Genomic DNA, 22,511 nt, shown 5'->3' with positions numbered 1-22,511 from the left:
AGCCTACCACATTGTACCTTCCATTTATAAGAAATTTTGAGAAAAGGCAAAACCGCAGGGACAGAATGCAGACCAGCAGATGCCTGGACTGAGGTGCAGAAAATCAGAATAATGGAGTCTGGGTATGGAGACTGACTAGAAAGAGGCATGAGGGAACTTTCCGGGGTGACAGTAACGTTCCGTATCTTGCTAGTGCTTTGGGTCACATTGACGTGTTCATGCGTCAAAGCTCATTAGGGAGTCCATGTAAGATTCACACATTTCACTAGGTATAAATTTTACCTAAAAGAGAAAAACAAAATCCCGAGAACAAGTATAATAATAAACATACATACTGAAGCACTTAGGGACAAGTGTATGGATGTCTGCAATTGTCTTTGAAATTCATCTAGAAATGAGATGGGTTGATGGATACAGGAATGTATAGATGCACAGATATGGGATAAAACATAACAAAATATTAATTATAAATGTAGATTCCATGTAATAGGTAAATGTCATTGTACAGTTCATTTCTCTTTTCTGTATGAACATTTTCATAGTAGAATGTTTGAAAACATTTGATAGCTAATCACTGTGCAATTGGTAGCAGCTTCCTTTTAGCTATTTATAAAATAATGGCACCTTAAGTTAATTATGATAATTCTAAAGGGTAATAATTTTGTGGCTCACCAAATAGCCATATGCCCCACATTTCCCTGGTTGGGACCATGTGACTACTTTTGGCTGATGGACTCTAAGCAGAACTTTATCACTTCTTGGCCAAAGCAATTAAAAGCCAGTGGACAGGCTGGGCACAGTGGCTCACGCCTGTGATCCCAGCACTCTGGGAGGCCAGGAGTTCGAGACCAGCCTGAGCAAGACCCCACTCTACAAAATATACAAAAAAAAAAAAAAAAAAATTAGCTGGCTGTGGTGGTACATCCTGCAGTCCCAGCTACTCGGGAGGCGGAGGCAGAAGGATCACTTGAGCCCAGCAGTTTGAAGCTGCAGCAAGCTATGATTACACCACTACACTTCAGTCCAGGTGACAGAGAGCCTGTCTAAAAAAAAAAAAAAGCCAGTGGACAAAACTGGCCAGTGGGCCTCATCAGTCTGTCTTTTCCACTGCCAGCGACCTCCGAGACCATGTGTTCTGGAGGCAGAGCTAGTGAAGGGATGCCACCTGACCCTCCCACCAGTCCATGCATGGGGGGACCAGCCACCGAAGACTTGGGAGCTGTCACTGCAGCCTAGCCTACCCTAGCCCCACTCACCGGGGAATGGAGGGCTCTCACAAAAAATACAAGACAGTCATGCATAGCTTAATGACAGGATGTGTTCTGAGTAATACATTCTTAGGCGGTTTCATCTTTGTGTGGACGTCAGAGTGTATTCACACAAACCTACAGCCTACAACACAGCTAGGCTATGCGGTACAGCCTATTGCTCCTAGGGTACACACCAGTACAGCCTGTAACTGTGCTGGATATTGTAGGCAACTGTAACACAATGGTGCGTGCTTGTATTTCTAAACACATCTACATATAGAAACAGTACAGTAAAAATACAGAACTATGGTCTTACGGTGTTAGGGACCACCATCGTTTATGACGCCCACGGTTGGGTTGACGAAACACCCTTTCGGGAGCAGGTCTGTCAATGTGCGCGAGTCTTAGTCACTGCCCCTCGGCTCCAAACCCTCCCTTGCACGCCGGGGCGGGGACTCTGCAGACCCCCCGCTGGGGGGCAGCCCTAGATTGGGTGGGAGGGGGTCTGCCGCAGCTTCCCACGTCTCCCCGCCCGGAAAGTAAAACTGCACCCGGTGGCTCGGCATTTCTGAGAGCCCGCGCTCGTCAGCGTTGGGTTTTGGAGAGAAATGTCCTGGTTCTTTGGCTCCTTGCTTGGAAGAATCGCAAGCAGGGCCGGTGCGAGTGAACACAGACAAGAAGCAATTCCACACAAACAGCTGTCACTGCAGAAAAGAAAAAGAAAGAGAAGAAAGCTACACAGCGTCAGAATACGCTCCAGATAGAAGAACGGGACAGTCTCCACGAGTGGAGAAACGTTACCGACTCCAAGGTGGTTTCCTTTTACTGGCCCGGTCCGGGGCGGGTTTCCAGGAGGTGCGGGGTGTTACCAGGTGATTGACACGCACGATCGTCAGGTGTCCGCGTTCTCCTGCGGTCCCTTCCCGCTTGGCTCCCGGCTCTCCGCCCCTACGAAGCGCCCTCCTGGCTGCATCTGCCACCTGAAGATTTGAGCCCTAACGCGCTGGCGCCGCCGGGCCGGCCCGAGGGCGCGGAGACGCCTGCGGCGGCGACCCGGAACCCCGGGAGCAGCCGGGCGCCCGGGCCGCTCGGGAACGCGCTGACGTGGTGGCACACGCGCCCCCGGCGGCGGAATGGGGCGCCATAACGACGAAATTCGGCTGTGAAAACGCCGCCAGAGACGCCGATGCGCAGCGGGGCGAGGCCGGGAAACTCGCCCAACCTCGCGGCCCCACTCGGCCTCCCCAGCCCGGCCCCCCAGCGCCCCTGGAAGACCCCGAGGCCCAGGCCGAGCCCTTCGAGTCCCAGACTGCCCGTCCGAGGACGCCTCCGCCTCCGGAAGTCCTCCCCGCGGGCTCCGCGCCGCTCTGGCCCGCGCGGGCCCTTCTCGCTGGTGCGCTCGGCGGGGCTGCGCCCGGCCGCTCTGGCCCGCGGGCGCTCGACTGCTCCCGGGCGCGGTCCCGCCCCGCGCCGCCCGGCCTCCGCCCCCTGCCCGCGTTCCCCCGGCAACGCGGCGGGCAGCCGGGAGCCGCCGCCATGGACGCGCCGTCGGGCGCCGGGCCTCGCCGGGCTCGCGGCGGCCTGGGCGCTGGCGGGCCGACGGCCTCGGGCCCCGCGGCGGGCGCGCCGGCGGCGGCCTGGGCGCGCTTCTCCGCCTGGCTGGAGTGCGTGTGCGTGGTCACCTTCGACCTGGAGCTCGGCCAGGCGCTGGAGGTGAGCGGGCGGCGCCGGCTCCGGGCGGAGGGGCCCGGCGGGAGAGGGAGGCTGCGCTTGGGTCTGTCTTCACGTTCGATGGAGGAGACAGGGCCCTGCCCTTTGCGTCACCAGAGTGGTACTCTTTCGAGTTTTCTCTTTTTTCTTTTTTGTTTTTTTAGAGACAGGGTCTCTCTCTGTCGCCCAGCCTGGAGAGTGCAGTGTCACGATCATAGCTCACTCCTGGCCTCAAGCGATCCTCCCGCCTGGGCCTCCCAGAGCGCACCGGGCTGGCCTCAATTTTTCCTAATAGGTATCTGTCACATCCCCACCCCACCTTTCCCCACCGGAGCAACGAGACCTTCATCCCCTTGGTTGCTGCTGCCAGGGACCCATGGATCCCTTGACTCCTTCCCTCCCCTCACTCCACATCCCACCCGGGGCAGGGCTGACAGCTCCCCCACAACAGGGGTCTCAGATCCTTCATCTTTGCTGCCATCACCAAGGTTACCCCTCCTAACTTCACCCCAGAGCTCAACCTTCGTGGCTCTCCTTAAAATCCTGCAGCTCCTCCTTGCTCATGTAGAATCGGATCCCGACTCCAAGGGCCCCTGCTTGGCTCCTCCACCCTGGTCTTGTGCCATTCTTGCTGTGCCCACCTTGGCCGGGCCTGGGCCTGCGATGCGGTCTTCCCACTGCCTGCAAGCCTCCCCCCCACCCACCCACTCGGGCAGCGTCTCTTCCTCCAAGTGCAGGTGAAAATGCCAGACTCAAGGAGGCCTTCTCTGTGCCCTGAAGGCCATGGCAGGGACCAGGGAGCTGACCTGCAGGTGGAGGGGCCGGGGAGGTAGGCTGCACTGTCAGGAGCCTCTTGATAGGTAATGAGCTTCCCGTAACTGCAGTTGGCCAAGATGGGGCGGAAGAGTTGTCATCAGGAAAGCTACTGCAGCATGTCCTTGCGGTTAGGAGACGTTTTCTAAGGCCCTGCTGAACTCAATGAGGCCATGAGAAGCCTGAAGTCTTCTAAGCAGAGAAGTACAATTCTCAGTGAGACTTCTGGCACTGTGCCCGGCACGGCCAGTGCGGCCCTCACCCCACCACACGCCGTCCCCACCAGGTGCCCTGCTGAAAACAGCACCACTTGGGCGGAGGGGCCGAGGAGAGGTGAAGTGATTTGATTTGCCCAAGGCCGCAGAGCCCCCTTTCTGACTTCAACATTGTTGCCCAAATTGTTCCCCATAAAATCATAAGAAAGGCAAGTTCATGCCTGTAATCTTAGCACTTTGGCAGGCTGAGGCAGGAGGATCGCTTGAGGCCAGGAGTTCAAGACCAGCCTGGGCAACCTAGGGAAACCCTGTCTGTAAAAAAAAAAAAAGAAAGAAGAAGAAAATTAGCCAGCCACGGTGGCTCTTACCTGTCGCCCCACCTACTCGGTGGCTCTTTACCTGTCGCCCCAGCTACTCATGAGGCTGAGGTGAGGGGATTGCTTGAGCCCAAGAGTTCGAGGTTGCGGCCGGGCTCGGTGGCTCACGCCTGTAATCCTAGCTCTCTGGGAGGCCGAGGTGGGCGGATCGTTTGAGCTCAGGAGTTCGAGACCAGCCTGAGCAAGAGCGAGACCCCATCTCTACTAAAAATAGAAAGAATTATATGGACAGCTAAAAATATATATATAGAAAAAATTAGCCGGGCATGGTGGTGCATGCCTGTAGTCCCAGCTACTCGGGAGGCTGAGACAGGAGGATCGCTTGAGCCCAGGAGTTTGAGGTTGCTGTGAGCTAGGCTGACGCCACGGCACTCACTCTAGCCCGGGCAACAGAGTGAGACTCTATCTCAAAAAAAAAAAAAAAAAAAAGAGTTCGAGGTTGCAGTGAGCTATGATCCTACACCACTGTGCCCCAGCTTGGGTGACAAAGTGAGACTCTGTCTCTTTAAAAAAAAACAAGATCACAAAAGAGGTAAGAGATTCTTCTATTTCCTTAAGGCATTCTCATGTATAATTTTCTAAAACTTAACCACTCAGAAAGTTAATTCTAAGCAAATACTGTTAAAGGCTGTGTGTGCTTGGGCTTCTGCGCCTTTGCTGAGGCCGCACAGCTGGGGGAGTGTTGGGGACCCAGGGTCATCTCTGAAATGCTCCACAGCAGTGACCTAGGCCCCTTTGGTTCGTTTTCTGTGTAAAACTCTGGCAGTGAATCCATCCGTGGCTTGTCCTCGTGACACCGTCGGGTTCCGTCTGCCTTTCCTCCCTCCCTGGAAGCTGTGGAGGAGATCAGGGTCATTCAGTGCACCCCCAGACTGTCAGGGAGCACCCACCCTGCACTCACTTCTTCACAAGTCAGCCTGGCTCAGCTCTGCAAAGCCCCAGGACGTGTTGGCGCTGGGAGTGGAAGGAAGACTTGAGCTGGGAAGGACGTGGCTCAGGGGGAGAAATGAGCTCAGCTAAATAAACTGGAGGATGAGGAGGCGGCCAGACACGGGAGGGGAATGTGTTCCAGGTCATCCCTCCAGGAAAAAGCCAATGTAAGCAGACGCAAGGAGCTGTCCTTCATTCAGTAAATCAGTTTTGTTTGTTTGTTTGTTTGTTTTGAGATAGGATCTTACTCTGCTGCCCAGGATGGAGTGCAGTGATGCAAACACAGCTCCCTGCAGCCACCAACTACTGGTATCAGGTGGTCCTCTTGCCACAGCCTCCTGAGTAGCTGGGACTGCAGGCCTTGCCACTACACCCAGCTAATTTTTCTTATTTTTTATAGAGACAGGGTCTTGCTATGTTGCCTAGGCTGGTCTTGAACTCCTGGCCTCAAGTGGTCCTCCTGCCTCGGCCTCCCAAAGTGCTGAGGTTACAGGTGTGAGCCACCACACCCAGCCAGTAAATCAAGTATTGAGCAGCTGTCACTGCCAGGACCCAGCACAGGAAACCTGGAAGTAAACCACAAGACAAGGCTCTTGCCCCCCTGGAGTTCACACTCTGTGCTAGAGACACAGAGAGTAAGTGCTTCAGCCCTCCAGGAACCCAGCCTTCACAGGACCCCCCAGCCCTCACAGGATCCCCGAGTACTGGGCTTTTGGGGGTCCCATGCAATGGCAGCACTGAAGCCTCTGTACAAGGCAAGTGGTCCGGCTTGAGAGGGGGTAGGCAGGGCCGTACGGGTAAGCTGAGGAAGGGGCCTGGCTCCACGATCTCAGCTCACCCGAGGTCTCTGGGGTGACCCATGGCTAGAATGCCCAAAGAGCTCTCCATGGCGGCACCCATACTCCCCCAGGCAGTAGTTCCCACACTGCAGTTTCAAGACCCCTTTACAGTTTTAAATATTATTGAGGACCCCAAAAAGACTTTTGTTTGTATGAGTTGTATCTATCAACATTTAATATACTGGAAATTAAAACTAAGGAAGCTAGCCAGGCGTGGTGGCATGTGCCTGAAGTCCCAGCTACTTGGGAGGCTGAGGCGGGAGGATCGCTTGAGCCCAGGAATTGGAGGCTTCAGTGAGTTGTGATCACCCCACTGCACTCCAGCCTGGGTGATAGAAGACCCTGTGTCAAATAAATAAATAACTTATTTTAAAACTGAGAAAATTAAAAACTATTCATTAATTCATTTAAGAAACAATAAACACTCTCTGTATTAGTATAAATAACATTTTTTAATGAGAAACAACCATATTTTCCAAAACAAAAGCAATTTAGTGAGAAGAGTGTGGCATCATTTCACACTTTTACAAACCTTTTTGGCATCTGGCCAAATAGAAGACAGCTGGATTCTCACACCAGCTTCCTCATTCAGTCCACCGGATAGTACAGCCGTAGCCTCTGGGAACTACACCAGGAAGAGAGTGACGAAGGCACTAGTGGATGAGAATAGCTTTGACCCAAGGACCCCAGGGGTAACCAGACCACACTTTGCGAGCCACTTCCTAGACATGCCTTCTCCAAACACAAGTTCACCACGTTACTCAGGAATGGCCAGGTGACTAGGAGCAGCGACCCGTGCAGGCTGGCGCAGAGGAAAAGGACAGGGCCTCCTGGGACCCTAGCAGGGCACAGCCTGGCCTGGGAGGACTCCTTGTTCTGAGGGTCAGCTGCATTTGGCCACTCACCGTGGCGTGGCCCACCCTGGTCAGCTGAGCTCTGGCTCCGCTCTCAGCCTGTAGGCTGGGCCGGGACCCCAGAGCCACTTCCCAAGGAGGATGGGCCAGCCTGTGAACGTGGATTCCCTGGAGAGATGATCTAACGGGGCCCCTGGGCGTGGGCTTGGAGCCCAGAAGCTGCGCTGGCCTGCCCAGGTACTGCCAGACTCCTGCGAGCACCAGGCCAGGCCCAGACCCCTGACCTTAAGCCCCTTGTGGCCCTGCCCCAGCTGCCGGGCAGCCGCCTGTCCTCAGCTCTCCTCTAGACGCAGATGCAGCTGTCCTGCAGCACCCCATGGGCCCAGCCCCACAAATCCTCCTCCGCGTCCCACCTTCCCCCGGCTCCCTCCACTCCCTGACCGAGTCTTGGTGCCCAGCTCCGTGACCAGCTTCCCTCTGACATGAAGGTTTCCAGCCTCACCTGCTTGTCCTGGTGGACCTCCTAGACACGTCTTCACACAGTCCACAAATGCTGCACTTGGGGAGGGTCTCTCACCTGCCAGGTGCTGGGAGGCGGAAGTCACAGGACAGGCTCTCTGCCTCCTTAGCACGCAGCAGGAGAGACAAAGCAGGTCCCAGCAGCAAGCCCAGACCAGACGCGCCCACAAGCAGCGCCACTTCAGCAGAGCGGGCTGTGTGCAGCTAGGGTACGGCTCAGAAACCTCAGCCAGACCCACCTCCTTGGCACGGAAGTACGGCAGAGTGAGGGAGGCAGAGTGAGGGAGGCCGTGCACAAAGGCCCCCAGCAGGCTCCAGGCACAGCCCAGGAGACACCGCAGGAGCCCGCTGGGAATGGGAGCCGGGGCTCCCTGCCCTTTTGGCACCATGCGGGAAGTCCTTTCTGGCCACGTGCCTGTGCGTGGATGCGCTGGGCTGGGCCCCCAGCCGTGCCCACCCGGCCTGCTGCTTCCTCCAGAGCACAGCTTGTCTTCCAGGTCTGGCAGAGCCTGTGGTTTAGGGCCTGTGCTATCACTGGCCATCCACTCCCAGGGGCTGTGGGCTTGTCCAGCTGGTCACTCGCCACACTGCAGCTGGGGCCCAGGCTCTGGGGGAGGGGGAGGGCAGTTGAGCCGGGCAAGGGGTGGGGATGCCCCGCAGGAAGCTGCCATCACAGGGCAGGGGACCTCTGAGCAGAAGCGTGCGGAGGCGAGGAGGCCAGGGGGAGTGGCGTGGCCCGAGACCCTCGGGCCCTGTGGCCACTCCAAGTGAGAGGCCGTCAGGGGGCTCTGAAACCCCTTCTGAGGCTGCAGGGAACAGCATCAGGGCTGGGGGCGCAGGGAGGCCCGAGTACCGCCTGGGCAAGAGGGAGGCTTGGCCGGGCAGCCCTGAGGACGAGGGGTATAAGAAAGGAGGCAGGAAGCCCACCCAGCTGTGCTGGCTGTGCTGAGAGGGTCCCGGGAGGTGGGAGCAGAGAAGCCTCTGGCTGGCCGAGGGCTCAGGGAGCCAGAGCACGCGGCGTGCCGGGGCCGTGCTGGTCAGGGGAGGAGGGAGCCAGGGCGAGCCAGCCTCAGCGGGCATATACCTGCAGCTCGACAGACTCCGCACCTGCCCGACACGTGGCAGCCGGCTGGTGTGAGCATGAGGTGCTCTGTCTTCCTCCGCAGCTGGTGTACCCCAGCGGCTTCCGGCTCACAGACAAGGAGGTGGGTCCCGGCCCTCTCGGGAGTGGACGTCACCCAGGAGGGCACAGCCCTCACCAGGTTTTGTATGTTTCAGAAAAGCAGTATCTGCTACCTGTCCTTCCCTGACTCCCACTCAGGTAGGTGACCCCTCCTCTTCCCAGGGATGGACACTGGCTAAGCTGGGAGCCCCTGTGGGCAGGCCGGGGGCAGCACAGCCACCTGTGGTGCAGGGGGGTGATGCCTGTCCGCTCCCCAGTCGGTGGAGACCCCGATCTCCATGCCGCAGGGCAGCTGGGTTCCCCAGATTCTGTGGGAAGAGGTGATTCTGGACGGAGGGGCCCGCAGAGGCTGGTCTCCCACACCCACCGCAGCGGCCACTGGGAGCGGGGGCCATCCTCCCGCTTGCGTCCCTGCGGCACAGGTGTCTGCGCGGCCCTTTATGCCTGGTCTTCTGTCCCGGGCAGGTTGAGCCAGTCTCCCCCAGACAATCTGCAGGTGTGTCTCTGTGTGTTGAGGTTACTCTAAGACCATCAGGTGGGGTGTGCGGGAGTCAGGGCAGGAGCCCACCGAGAGACACAGAGCCCTGGGACTGGCCTTTCCCTCGGGCCATGTCTGCCAGCAGATGCCAGCCTCGCAGGACCCTTCCCCCCGGACCCAGCTCCAGTGCCTGCAGGGGGGCTCCCAGCCCTGACACGTGTGCTGGGGCCGCCCCTTCTCAGGCTGCCTTGGGGACACTCAGTTCAGCTTCCGCATGCGTCAGTGTGGAGGGCAGAGGAGCCCCTGGCACTCCGAGGACAGGCAGTACGACAGCGGGGCCCCTGCGGCGCTGCAGGTGAGCGCTGGCTGCCTCTCCGCCTGCCCCTCCCCTGCTCCCTAGGGGCCCTGCAGGACGAGGGTGGAGCGAGAAGCCCCTTCAAAGGCCTGGGCCTGGGTGGCGCTGGCCAGGCCCACCTTGTGCAGTCACCACGTGCCACAGCCACACCTGCCCTGCAGGCCCAGGGACCGTCCTTGACAGTGGGCCGGCTCTCCTGGGGACCCACCGGGGCCCCTGGAGCTTTTCGTTTGCACCACACATCCAGGCTGGCGTCTGCATAGTTGCACAGGGTGCAGCTTGATGAGCGGGGCCCTGTGTGGGCCTCCCCTGAGCCCCTCTCTGCGTGTGGGCTCTGCTGTGTGGGCCGGTTCCTTCTGTGTCAGCAGGGGTGTTCCTTGCAGTGGTGTGGCCCACCCTCCAAGCCAAGGACCTAACCCAGGGACGCCTCCAGCCTGGTGGCCAGAGGGCAGGCCCCAGGGTGCAGGGACATCAGAGCAGCTGGTTCTCCAGGCTTCTCTCCCCAGCAGCCCCGGCCCTGCCCCTTGGGCTGGCAGAGTGGTCTGGGGGGGCAGGGCCTGGCTAGCTCTGTGCTCTGTGCTTCCAGAGGGAGCCTGCGCACTACTTTGGCTACGTGTACTTCAGGCAGGTGAAGGACAGCTCCGTGAAGAGGGGCTACTTCCAGAAGGTGAGCTGCTGGGCGCACTGGGGGTGCTGCTGAGAGGCAGGCCAGGAGCCCTGCGCCTCCAGGAGTGCCCACCCTCCTGGAGGTGCAGCCCCTCTGGGGACTGAGCCCCTTCCCTGCCCAGCATGGGGCCTGAGGCCCTGGTCTCAGCCCAGGACATTCCTGCCCTCACTGCTGGCGGGAGCAGTTCCTCATCACACCTTCAGGGTTAGAACAACTTCATCCTTGAACTCAGGTACTGAAAGTCAAAGCTGCTTGGCCCCTGGGGCGATCATTCCAGAAATCGTGGCCACCATGTATGTTTCTCTGGAGGCCCAAGGTCCAGCCACCCCACTGTCATCTAGGGGTTTCCCCTCCCTGTGAGCCAGGTGTTGGGTTCTCTTCCGTCTGATAATTCTGGGGTCTGAGTTGGGCTGTTCCTGGGGCAGCTGCCTGTCCTATGGGGCTGGTGGGATGTCAGCCTGGCTTCAGGGGTCCCCGAGCCAGGCGCCCTCTGACCGGCCCTGTGGCCCTGCAGTCTCTGGTGCTGGTGTCCCGTCTGCCCTTTGTCCGGCTGTTCCAGGCACTGCTAAGCCTGATGGCCCCCGAGTACTTTGACAAGCTGGCGCCCTGCCTGGAAGCAGGTGAGTGGCCGTCAGGCCTGGCCCTGCTGGGCTCTGGCAGGCAGCATCTCCGTGGGGAGTGCTCCTGACGCCGGCCCCCTGTGTCCACAGTCTGCAGTGAGATTGACCAGTGGCCCGCCCCTGTGCCTGGGCAGACCCTGAACCTACCTGTCATGGGAGTTGTTGTCCAGGTGAGCGCCAGTTGGCTGGGGAGCAGGAGCTGCAGGTGCACTGAGCCCCCCCTCTGGCAGCCGCCCCCTTCCTCCTCAGGTGCGCATCCCGTCCAGGGTGGACAAGCCTGAGCCCAGCCCTCCACAGCAGCGCGACCAGGAGGTGTGAGCTGAGGCTGAGTGGGGTGGGCTCCACCTGACCCACTCCTGGGCCGGGTGGCAGCTCACCTGCCTTGCCGGCCCCCCCGCGGGGTAGCCAAACCATGTCTCAGTGCAGGGCTGGGGGCTCCCCATCGTGCCCGGTGCTGTGGGGGAGGCGTGCAGGGCAGGTGCCACGGGCTCTCCTTGGGCAGTTGAGAGGTGTTGCTTGGGGCCTGACCCCCTCCCTTCCCTCAGAACCTGCTGCCAGCCCCAGTGGTCCTCACCAGCGTCCATGAGCTGGACCTGTTCAGGTGAGCCCTGTAGGGTGCCACCCGCCACTTTGGGGGAGTCCACCGTGTGTTTGTGCATGCATGTATGTGTGTGGTGTGTGCATGTGTGTGTATATGTGTGTTGCATGCATGTATGTCTATATACCTGTGTGGTGTGTGCATGTGTGTGGGTGTGTGCATGTGTGTGATGTGGGGTGCATATGTAGTGTGTGTGGGGTGTGTGCATGTGTGTGTATATGTGTGTTGCATGCATGTATGTCTATATACCTGTGTGGTGTGTGCATGTGTGTGGGTATGTGCATGTGTGTGATGTGGGGTGCATATGTAGTGTGTGTGGGGTGTGTGCATGTGTGTGATGTGGGGTGCGTGTGTAGTGTGTATGCATGTGTGTGGGTGTGTGCATGTGTGGGGTGTGTGCATGTGGGTGTGTGCATGTACGTGGGTGGGGTGTGTGTTGTGTGTATGCATGTGGGGGTGCAGGTCAGTGGTGGGGGGGGTGTGTGTGTGTGTGTGAGAGTGTGTGTGTGTGAGTGTGTGTGTGTGTGAGTGTGTGTGAGTGTGTGTGTGTGTGTGTGAGTGTGTGTGTGTGTGTGTGTGTGGCCATTGCAGGGCGGGGCTGCCTGGAGGGACCACTGGTGAGGGGCCCTTGGGACAGTTCTGCAGGGAGAATTGTGCAGATGAGGAAACCAAGCCCAAGTGTCTGCACTCAGAGGAAATGGGGACGGGGTGGGGGGTAGGAAGGTTCTGGAAGGCAGGTGGCAAGGAGAGGGAGACGTTCGAGCCTGAGGCTACCCTTCTCTGCCTCTCTGCGTGAGTCTTCGAGGGAGCCTGGGCTTTGAGCTGGGCCCAGCAGGAGCCAAGGGCTGAATGCAGGGGGCCGAGCGCCCAGGGTGACAGCAGGGGTCTGGCTGTGGTGCCCCACCAGGATCAGCGGGCCCTACCTGGGCTTCAGGGCCACTGCAAGACTGCCAGCCCCTCACAGGCAGGGCCAGGCCCAGCACAGATGGACTGTCAGAGTGTGGCGTGGCCGTGGTGGCCTGACATATACTCCTGTCTTCAAATGTCCTCAGCACCGTCTTCCCCGGGGGCGGTGCCCCGTGTTCACCAGAGCCGGGTCCCAGCCCAGACTGCTGAGAGGGCTGAGCTGGGGGGAGTGGGCGGGGGAGCAGGGCCACACACACACACACACACACACACACGCAGGCCCCCCTCCGCACCCCACCTGACCCCCGCCTGACCTCCCCGACTGCCCCTGCCTGGCGACAGGTGCTTCCGGCCTGTGCTGACCCACGTGCAGACGTTGTGGGAGCTCATGCTCCTCGGGGAGCCCCTGGTGGTCTTGGCGCCCTCGCCCGACGTGTCCTCGGAGATGGTGCTGGCCCTGACCAGGTACCACCTTGCCTGAGTCCCAGGCGGGGGCACTGGGCCGTCCTGTGTGCCCGGCTGCCCCTCACCTGTGCCCTGCCGCCCACCCCTGTAGCTGCCTGCAGCCCCTCAAGTTCTGCTGCGACTTCCGCCCCTACTTCACCATCCACGACAGCGAGTTCAAGGAGTTCACAACTCGCGCGCAGGCCCCGTAAGTGCGCGTCCTCCCTGCCTGCCCTCGCCCTCGCCCTCGCCCCGCGTCCCTGGGCCTGTCTCTGCCTCTTCTCTTCTCTCTCCGTCTAGACCAAATGTGGTCCTGGGAGTCACAAACCCTTTCTTTATCAAAACACTCCAGCATTGGCCCCACATCCTCCGGGTTGGGGAGCCCAGGATGTCAGGTGAGGCTCCTGGGCAGGTGCTGGTGGGGGTCTGAAGCCTCATGGAGGGTGGGACCTCTGGGAGGGCCGAGCCTGTGGGCGTGGCCAGAGCTGCAGGCCTGACGCTGGCCACTGGGCACATCTCGCAGGGGACCTTCCTAAGCAGGTCAAGCTAAAAAAGCCCTCAAGGTTGAAGACCCTCGACACCAAGCCAGGTCTGTGCTCCCCTTGGGCTGGGGTCCCCTGTGCTGTGGCGGGGGCTGTCTGGCACTGGCAGGTCTCCTGGGTGGGACAGTCAGGCCTCCCGACTACCCCTCCTCTTCTTCCAGGGCTCAGGCAGCGGAGCTCACAGTCCCTGGGGTGGGGGAACTCTCTTCTCTTTTTCAGTGGGACTCTCTGTGTCTGGGGCCGGGGGGGGCGGGGTGTGCGGGTGCAGGCGACGAGACGCCGCAGCCTCACCCGTCTGTGGGGCCGTGGGAGGTGGGGGCTCAGCCCCCGGAGGACAGGGTGCCAGCTCTGCCCTCCCGCCAGGCCTCTACACCTCGTACACAGCCCACCTCCACCGGGACAAGGTGCTGCTCAAACGGCTACTCAAGGTGCGGGCTGGTGGGGACAGGGGCTGGGGACACGGGGGGCTCGGGTGGTGTGAAGGCTGCCTGGGGCTCAGCCCCCCGGCCTCCCGCAGGGTGTGCAGAGGAAGCGGCCTTCGGACGCGCAGAGCGCCCTGCTGAGGCGGCACCTGCTGGAGCTCACGCAGAGCTTCATCTTCCCGCTGGTGAGGCCCGGGCAGAGGGAGGGCGGGAGGCGGGGGCCGTGGCCCCAGGCTCACTGCGCTTCCCCCCAGGAGCACTACATGGCCAGCCTCATGCCCCTGCAGAAGAGCATCTCACCCTGGAAGGTGGGGGTCCAGGTGGGGGCCCGGGAGGGTGGATTTGCGTCCCCACCCCAGAGGAGGGAAGGCTGGGGACAGGCATCCCCACGGAGCAGAGGGGCGGGAGGCCGCAGGTGTGCGGGAGCTGTCGCCAGGGCTCGAGGCCCCGTGCACCACGGGTCACAAAGTGTGTGAAACAGGGGCCCAAGGGAGAGGGTCTGGCAGGATCCCCAGAGGGGCTCAGGGCTCCTCCCCGGGAAGGGCCATCCTGGGACCTGCGCCAGGCAGGGTGGGGGCTGGGGTCTTCAGACGTGCGAGGAGTGTGTCTGGGAAGGGTCTGCAGGGCTGTGAGGCCAGTGCCGGCTCACCTGGCCCGTCTCAGACCCCCCCACAGATCCGCCCCTTCAGCCAGGACGACTTCCTGCGTAGCCTGGAGCACGCGGGGCCCCAGCTCACCTGCATCCTCAAAGGCGACTGGCTGGGCCTCTACAGGTGGGTGGGCCGTAGGTGCAGGCTGCCCGTGCCACCCAGCACACGGGGTCAGCCCTGCAGCCGCTGCCTCTTCACACCCACAGGCGATTTTTCAAGTCCCCCCATTTTGACGGCTGGTACCGGCAGCGGCACAGAGAGATGGCCCAGAAGCTGGAGGCGCTGCACCTCGAGGCCATCTGTGAGGCGGTGAGGGAGGGCCGGGGGTGGAGGACCGAGCCCAGGCCCCGGGCGGGGAGCGGGTCCGCGACCGAGGACCCCCTGTTGTCCCTGGCAGAACATCGAGAGCTGGATGAAGGACAAGTCGGAGGTGGAGGTCGTGGACCTCGTCCTGAAACTGCGGGAGAAGCTGGTGAGATGCCTCCCAGCCCCGCCCGGCCTGGCGAGCAGGTGCGCCTGCCCCTGACCACGGCTGCCCTGCAGGTGCGGGCACAGGCCCACCAGCTCCCCGTCACGGAGGCGACGCTGCAGCGGGCGCAGCTGTACATCGAGATGGTCATCCGCTCCCTGCCCAAGGACCTGCAGGCCGTCCTGTGCCCTCCCTAGGCTGGGCCAAGGTGCATGGTCCCAGGGCGGAGTCTGGCCGGGCCTGCCACTCCCCAGCGGTGGTGGCCCCCGGCCAAGCATGAGCTCCCAGGCCTTGGCCCCCCGCCCAAGCTCGGGGCTCCCCTCCCTGCACCACCATTGTCCCAGCAGTAAATGTGACATTTGGAACCACAGCCTGGTCCCTGACTACTGGGAGATTATGTGCTGGCAGAGCCTCCCTCCTCCTGGGTCCCACCTGCCCTCCACAGGCCGCAGGCCAGGGGGCGGGGTGGGCCGTGAGCCCCTGCTGCTCTGGGCGCGTCCACCTCCTGGTGTCCATCTGCCCAAGCCCCACACGTCGCGTTTGATGTGTCCCTTAGCCCCAGCGGGCTGCCCGGCCCAGGACAGAGGGAGGCAGCTGACGGGGAGGCCCCTCCTCACACAGCCCACCTGCCCCTGTCTTGCCCACGGTCACTGACGTGGCAGGGAGAGGCTGCTCTGCTGCAGGGAGCTCTGCCCACTGCCCTGGTGCCCTTCTGGGCCCCACCTGCCCAGGGCTGTGGTGTGGGGGTGGGGTGGGCAGGGGCAGTGTGGGGCCCAGCACCCCTGCTGGGAGAGCAGGCTCAGCCCAGCCCTTGGAGGGTCCACGCCATTGTCCCGGTTCCTACTCCCACACCCCACCTGGCACCAGCCTGGACACGGACAGGTGCTGTAGTGGCCCCGTTGTGTCCAAACACCCAACCTGCAGCCTGGCCCTGCCTCCCCAGCTTGGACCTCCATGGCTCCGTCGCCTCAAGGTGCAGCTGAGCTCCTTGGTGAGAGATGAGGGTCCCTAAAAGGTGCCACCTCTGGATCATATTGTCCCCCTTGTATGACATCTCCACACACTGGGCCCAGCAAGGTAGAGGGCTGTCACCACTCAGCATGTGGTGACAGCACTGTCAGGGCCTGTGGGAGGGTGGACACTAAGGTGTAGACCCAGAGCTGCAGCCAAGCCCCAGCTCAGCGTCACCCCACTGTGTGCCTGTGGGTAAGTATCCTGGCCACTCAGACCCTCATACTCCTCATCTGGAAGAGCAGGCCCCGTGTGGATGCCAGATGGTAGCTACTGGGAGGGCCCGTCCATGGAGACTGGGTCTGTGCCCTGCAAGGCCTGGGCAAGGTGCTGTCCATCTCCCCGAGCCTGGGTCCTGGTGGAGCGTGTACAGGGCTGGGGGAGGGCTTTCCTTTTCTGCTGAAGCCCCATCCAGTCTGGAGGTGCAGGCCTCATTCAGTGCGATTCCAGCAGGTGTCATGGGCTCATGGGTTCTCACTGGGACTCCCTAGACCATGTCCTCCAGTGAGCAGGGGTGAAGTGAGCAATCGCTGACCACTTGCCACGCTGCTTGGCTGAGCACTGGACACAAGCCAGGTGTCTGTGTGCCTGGTGTCCACGTTTCCAGCACTATCACTGTTCTCAGGACTTTGTACATGGGGCCTTGTCCACCCTGACCATGGCCTAGAGCAGCCTGTCACTGTCCCCATCACAGGCACAGGACAGGGTGATGGAGAGGGGCAGGTGGGCCCGAACAGTCTGGTGCAGGGTCCAGGACACAAGCAGCCAGACTGAGTGGAGGCAGATGGACGTAGCGAACCTGTTCTTCCAAAGGGCCAAGCCGCACAGCCCGGCTGAGACTGGGAACCCAAAGGCAGCACCAGATGGCCTGCTCCTGACTGGCACCGAGGGCCCGCTTCCCTGCTGAGGGGAGGGTCCCTAGGGGGGTCTGCAGAGATGTCACCATTTTTCGGTGTGGCCAGCTGAAACACTGGCTGACACAGCTGGGGCTGAGGGGACGGTGGAGGTCCTGCCACTCGCTGCCCTCAGTCAGGACCCTTGGCTAAAACCCGCACGGGGGCCGGGGGGCAGCAATCCCCACAGTGGCTCATCCTCCAGACCACTGGGGGTGGGGCTTGCGGGGAAGGGACACTGGCAGGGTGGGCAGCTCTGCCTAGGGCAGCAGGACTGGGGGATAGAAGTGGGAGGAGCCTCTTCCGGAGGGCATGGCGGCCAGTGCAGAAGCAGCAGAGCAGGGGGCACAGCCCAGGGTGGACGGGGACCCGCGGCTCCATCCTGTCCCCCAGACGGCCCCCTTGCCTACCCAGGGTCCGGTCAGCTCTGAGCAGTGCAGCCTCTGTCCCGTGTCCTGGGCTGGATCGTGGCCTTACCCCCCCACACCCAGGCCAGGGACAGGCAGTGAAGAGGGAGGAAGGGCCGCAGGTGGGGCGGGGGCTGCTGAGGGGCAGGGGCCACGGCCCTGGGAGGCCGGAGAGGGCCAGGGGCAGGCCTGGGATGGGGCCAGAGAGGGGCTTGGGTTGAGGACTGTGGGGCAGGAAAGATAAGGCTTCTCCCTCCAGCTTCCTGCCTTCTATTTAAAGGTTCCCTTTTAGTCTGGAATAGTGGCCTTCCCACATTTTTTGGTTTATTAAATTGTCTTTTTGTGACACAATGCTTGTCTTTTCACTTCCTTTTTTGATAAAAGCTGGCAACCCTGTCAAACCCTGGTAATTGTGGGGTCCTCTGCACGGGGGGATTGTGGTTCGGGGCCCAAGGGGGAAGGAAGGTTGGGGCTGGAAGAGGCCCTGCTGCTTGGGGCTGGGGGAAGGCAGACTCAGAGAAGAACTAAGGAGTGACTCTGAGCAGTTCCTTAATGGCTTCATCTGTCTGGCCTGGGGAATTCTTAAGGACTGGGGGCCGGTCCCCAGGGCAGGGGGCAGGAGGAGCAGAGGAGGAGGCCCGCAGGAAGGAGCAGACACATCTGCAAGGAGGGGGCAAGTCTGGGTGGAAGGCAGGTCCCCAGGGAAGGACTGTCCCTGTGTGGGGGTGAGGGCTAGGGTTTGGGGACCGGTCCCAAGTCCTCCCTCAGAACCAGGGCATGGGGGTTGGGAGGCCCAAAGTGGGGCCGGCTCAAGCCCAGGAACTGGAACCCCAGGGGTGGTGGGTCCCCAGAGGTGCTGCTGAGGGTCCAGGAGGTCCCAGACTTACTGGGGACCAGGGGTGTGTCCTGAGAGCATTGCCAGGTGCCCTCTTTCTCCAGGAGGCTGGGGGTGCTGAGACCTCTGGAAAAGGGTCAAGGGCCAGCACCCCCCACAATGGCAGAGGTGTGGCCGGCCTGTCCCTGGCCTGGCAGTGAGGCTCTGGTGCCCCACGCATCTCAGAGAGAACCTGCGGACCCCGGAGGACCCTCCTGCGGCCTCCGGGAGCACCGCTCCACCGAGAGCGCCAACCCCCGCTCCCGCCTGGGGCGCTCCTGGGGTGGTGCCCAAGCCGAGGGGCATCTGGGCGCAGTCGTTCTGGGACAGCGGCGGGGTGGGCAGGGCGCTGCCTGGCGGGAACCCGGGTCTGAACCGGGGCCGAACCTACCCCGACGCGGCGCGCCCAGGCGGCCGCTGGGCCACCAGAGGTCGGGGGCGCGGGGAGCCCCGGCCCGGCCCTCCCCTCCCGCGTCCTCCCCGCCCTCCGCTCCCTCTCTCCCCTGTCGGGGGCGGGGCCGGCGGCTCCCGCGCGCTCCGGCCCCTCCTCGGCCACACAAAGGCCGGTCTCCATGGCAGCAGCGCGGGCCGGAGCGCAGCGCCGAGCGCGGCCCGGCGCCATCGAGCCTTGGCGGCGGACGCGCAGGTACGGAGCTGGGGGACAGGGCCTGCGGGGGCGTCGCGCCGGCGGGGGCCTCGCCGTCGGCGCCGCTCCGCCCCGGCCGCCGCGCCCGGGCTTGGGGACCTTGGGGACCTGCGGCGGCTGCCGCCCGGAGGGCGCCGCGGGCCTGGGCCGCCGTCTGCCTGCGCGTCCGGCCGGGCTGGGCCGGGCCGCTGCCGCCCCACGCTCCTCCGGGCCCGGCGAGGCCTGCGGCGCGGGGGCCAGGGAGACGGCCCGGCCGGGCTGGGGCTCCGCGTCCCGCGGGAGTCGCGTGGGATCCCTCCTGGTTCCGGACCCACCCTCTCCGCCCAAGCCCCCCACCTCTTCAGCCCCGAGATCCGCGCACCAAGCCCTGATGTGCAAGAGCTCGGGGCCCCCAGCCCCAGGCTGAGCCCGCACGGACGCTGGCCTGGCCGGGGCTTTCCCCGGGGGGCCGGACGCTGTCAGGCCTTGGCAGTCCCCACGTCCCCTGGGGCAGTGTTCGGGATGGAGGAGACCAGCACCCAGGACCGGGTGACACCCCCGGCACTGGGCCTGCTCCTCGGCAGGGTCTCCTGTGCAATCCCAGGTGTGGCTCACTGGTGTGTTAGTTGGGTGGACACCCCGAGACCCAGGAAGTCTTAGAACTGGGGGCTGAGGGGTGGGGAGGTGCTCGGCGCTTTGGCCTTGCCTCTCACCTGCTGGCCGGCACCTCCACGAGCCTCCTCCTGCGGGTAGCTGTGCTCTCCTGCCCCTCTGTGGTCAGGCTGCTTGGTGGAATTTGGGGGTCCTGCCTCCCCTATCTGGAGGTCTCAGCTCCAGAGCCCTGGAGCTTCCTGCCACGTCACTTGACTCCTCTTCCCGGCTCCTTGGAAAAGGAAGAAAGGCCTGTGCCCACTGTGGCCTGTGGCAGAGATCAGGATGGAGGGGTGAGGCAGGGCCCAAAGCCAGTCCAAACTTCTGGGGCCTGGAGGGCTCTTTGGGCCCTCACCTGCCCAAGGAGCTGCCCCTTGAATGTCTAACTTCGGGTCCTGTGCCTTGAAGCACAGCAAGTCTGTGTGGCTTTAAAACTGAGCCTCCTCAGGTGCCCAGAGTGGGGGCTCTCAGCCTGACCCCTGCCCGGGGTTCCCCTGGCAGGGAGGGAGCAACTGGAGAGCTGGACTGGGGCGCGGAGCTCTCCCTCCCCTGCCCTGAGGTGAGGGTCCCTGGGAGGGTAGGATCAGCACAGAAATTCCCAAAGGAGAAGGGGCTGCAGGTGGCCCCCCGCCCCCCAACCCCCATCTGAGGAGCTGGGGGAGGCCTGAGGTCTGGCCAGGGGTTCCTTGCCCCAGTAAAGGAGGGAAGTTACTGAGAAAAACAAGGGTTTGGAATGCGAGTCCCCCCTCCCCCACGGGCCGCCTGCCAAGAAGGAATTATTTTGGATTATCCAGCCGTGTCCAGCCACCCGAAGGGGGAGAGGGATCCACTTCCGGGGCCGTGAGCTGAGAGCCCCAGGAGGGAGGGACAGGCAAGTCTGGGCAGCTCCACCACCTCCTGCAGCGGCTGCTCAGACCGGTTGGGGGCAGGGCGGGGTGGGAGGGCATGCGTCACCTTTGGGTTGGCCCCAGCAGGCCCTGCCCAGCCTGGAGTGGGCCTGGGTCCCTCCGGAGGAGGCCACGGGACAGGAGGAGCTCTGGGCCCAGCCAGGGAACCCCCCTTCACCCCTAGAAGCCCCACAGCACAGCCTCAAGGCCTCTGAGGCCACCCTCTAGACCCAAGTTCAGGGATACACCTGGGGCAGGTCACTTGGCCCCCCTACGCCACCTGCCGAGTGAGGACAGCTGAGCAGGGGGGAGCATGGGTCAGGCTGACTGGGGGGATATCTCTAAGGCTGAGCCCAGCTGACTCCCTGACCAGCAACTGACTGATAGACATGCCCCAACCTGGATGTGGCACCTGTCAGCCCATCTCACAGGTGGGGAGACTGAGGCCAGAGGCGGGTCCCTGTGAAGAGCTTTCTGGGACGCTGTCACGTCAGCCCGAGTCCAGGCCTGTGTGTGCCTGAGGCCATGTGCCCAGTGGCCTGCATGGGGACCGCGTTGGGGAGGCCGAGCTGGCAGCTGGGGCCCAAGTGCAGGAAGCCCAGGGGCTTGGCCCCAGCCCAGGCCAGCGGAGCAGAAGGGATTGGATTGGAAGGCGCTGGGGTGGGCTGGCGGCCTGGGGAGGGGTCCATATGGCACATGCCCTGTCCCCTGCCTCATTCCTGAGTCTGAGAGCCAGAGCTGATGATACCCCTGGGGTGCTGGGTGTAGGCAGGGGGATGCAGTGGCCAGGAGAGGCTGTGGCTTCTGTCCCCCCGTGCTGTCCCTTCCCTGAGCTAGGCAGGCTGCGCTGCGGTGCCAGGCCCTCAGCCACAGAAGCTGTCTCCCTGGGGGCGGCAGAGCAGTCTCTCCAGCTTCAGCGGGGCCTCGACGGTGTGGGGAGCAGTTCTCTTACCCACTGAGGCCTCCTGTACCCAGAGCCTGCCCCGGACATGGGCGGTGGGACAAGGTGGTGAGCTGACCGGGACTCGAGCCCAGCCCTGGCCTGGGAGGGGCCCAGCCTTGACCACCCTTCTGCAAGGTGGACGCAGGTTCGCTGGGGGCTGGCTGGGCAGAGTCCCTCCCCTGGGGGTAGTGGCTGTTCGCGTCTGGAGTGGGGCTGTGGGTGCGGCAGGGCTGGGTCTCTGACTAATTACAGGCTGGGAAGGGTGGGTCAGTGGCTGCAATTGGCTGGTGGGGTGCTGGGCAGCGTGGGGGCTTCGGAGTGGCTGCCCCTGGCTGCCCTCCTCGTTGCGGGCTACACATGGTTCCTCTCCCTTCTTCCCTTCCGCAGTTTCACATCCCCTGGCAGGGGCTCCTGTGAGGACCCCGCCCCCTTTCTGCTGACCAGGGAAGGATGTTGCCGGGCCACAGCCACCCTAACCCCAAGCCAGGCCCGGGCACAGTGGCCCTCTCGGCCTCGCTGCCTTTTCCCAGTCAGCCAGGGCATTTGAAGGGACTGCCTGGGCCCCTGCCATCCTGTCCGCAGTGTGACACCCACCCTAATGGGTCTTCCTTACTCTGCTCTGCGGAATTCATGAGGCTGTGGCGCTGACTGATTGGACCCAGGGCCCAGACGGAGCCAGGGTGGTCAGGGACGGCAGAGTGAGCTGTTGGTGGGGTTACCCTCAGGTCTGCCCACCCCGTGGCATGTCTGTGTCAAGGGGAGGAGCCTAGGGCCGGTCAGGGCCTGGCGCTGGGGTTCTGTTTCCCATCTCTCTGGCCCCACCTCTGTGGCTAAAGGCCCCCCCCCCCCATTCCCCCTCCCCCGCTACCCCTGGACTGGCTGAGGTCACACCTCAGCTGCTTGGTGTCTCGGTTTGGTTTACCAGGTGAGAGAGAGGCTCGCCCTGGGCCAGGAACAGGGACGCCTGGGGACAGGGCAAGGCCCGGTACGCACAACCTCTCTTCCTCAGACCCCTGAGATCTCATGGCCTCTGAAACCCAGCAGTTCCCCATTCTGGTGCCAGCTGAGTCCAGGCACAGGGGCCCGCGGCTGGGAGAGGAGGCTGTGTGGGTGCAGCCTCAGTTCTGACCTGCCAGCAGCCTGCAGCCTATGCTGGGGCACATCATGTCAGGGGCAGGGATCAGCCCTGGGGCAGGGGTCCCGGCCCTCTGGCACAGCTGGCCACAGTCCCCTTGTGGGGCTCTGGGTGGAGAAACACGGTGTCCAGCTCAGATGTCTGTGCTGCCCCAGCTGGGCCCCCCCTCGGCAAAAGCAAGGAAGAGGAAAAGGGCTTGATGTCAGTCTTTCGGGAGGCCACCTGTGTCAACACAGCCCCCTGA

The 22,511-nt window shown here is 62.4% G+C and overlaps 2 protein-coding genes across 11 annotated transcripts in view; both read left to right on the top strand.

The window, feature by feature from the left end:
- The first annotated feature begins 2,786 nt into the window (after positions 1-2,786).
- On the top strand, positions 2,787-17,443 carry DENND6B (DENN domain containing 6B). Of its 7 annotated transcripts, none has more exons than XM_069489485.1 (20): positions 2,787-2,963; positions 8,674-8,712; positions 8,786-8,828; positions 9,411-9,523; positions 10,110-10,190; positions 10,705-10,810; positions 10,901-10,980; positions 11,060-11,122; positions 11,356-11,411; positions 12,657-12,779; positions 12,871-12,966; positions 13,059-13,153; positions 13,282-13,347; positions 13,664-13,728; positions 13,818-13,907; positions 13,977-14,030; positions 14,386-14,495; positions 14,579-14,681; positions 14,770-14,844; positions 14,916-17,443. In XM_069489485.1, the coding sequence occupies exons 1-20, from the start codon at positions 2,787-2,789 to the stop codon at positions 15,036-15,038; spliced, it is 1,758 nt and encodes a 585-aa protein (XP_069345586.1). In that variant the 3' UTR covers positions 15,039-17,443. The 7 variants fall into 7 exon arrangements, with proteins under 7 accessions (XP_069345586.1, XP_069345588.1, XP_069345591.1 ...); XM_069489490.1 differs by lacking the exon at positions 2,787-2,963 and adding an exon at positions 7,191-7,225 and having other exon boundaries at positions 8,791-8,828; XM_069489488.1 differs by lacking the exon at positions 2,787-2,963 and adding an exon at positions 7,193-7,225.
- Positions 17,444-18,579: 1,136 nt separating this feature from the next.
- Positions 18,580-22,511, top strand: part of PLXNB2 (plexin B2) — a 30,106-nt gene continuing 26,174 nt past the window's right edge. For all 4 annotated transcript variants that reach the window (XM_069490653.1, XM_069490654.1, XM_069490651.1 and 1 more), the window contains exon 1: positions 18,580-18,672. The gene's annotated coding sequence lies outside the window, so the exon portion shown is untranslated. The remainder of the gene's footprint in view (positions 18,673-22,511) is intronic.

Source organism: Eulemur rufifrons, chromosome 16 (assembly GCF_041146395.1).
Source record: "Eulemur rufifrons isolate Redbay chromosome 16, OSU_ERuf_1, whole genome shotgun sequence".
Taxonomy (NCBI): domain Eukaryota; kingdom Metazoa; phylum Chordata; class Mammalia; order Primates; family Lemuridae; genus Eulemur; species Eulemur rufifrons.
The sequence above is the reverse complement of the archived record's forward strand: the minus strand, read 5'-3'. Positions and strand labels throughout refer to the sequence as shown.

Coding starts and splice junctions, on each gene's coding strand:
- DENND6B (XM_069489483.1), top strand. CDS start 7,862: ATGGGAGCCGGGGCTCCCTGCCCTTTTGGCACCATGCGGGAAGTCCTT. Junction 8,829..9,410: donor CTTCCCTGACTCCCACTCAG/GTAGGTGACCCC, acceptor GCCCCTTCTCAG/GCTGCCTTGGGGACACTCAG. Junction 9,524..10,109: donor GGGCCCCTGCGGCGCTGCAG/GTGAGCGCTGGC, acceptor CTGTGCTTCCAG/AGGGAGCCTGCGCACTACTT.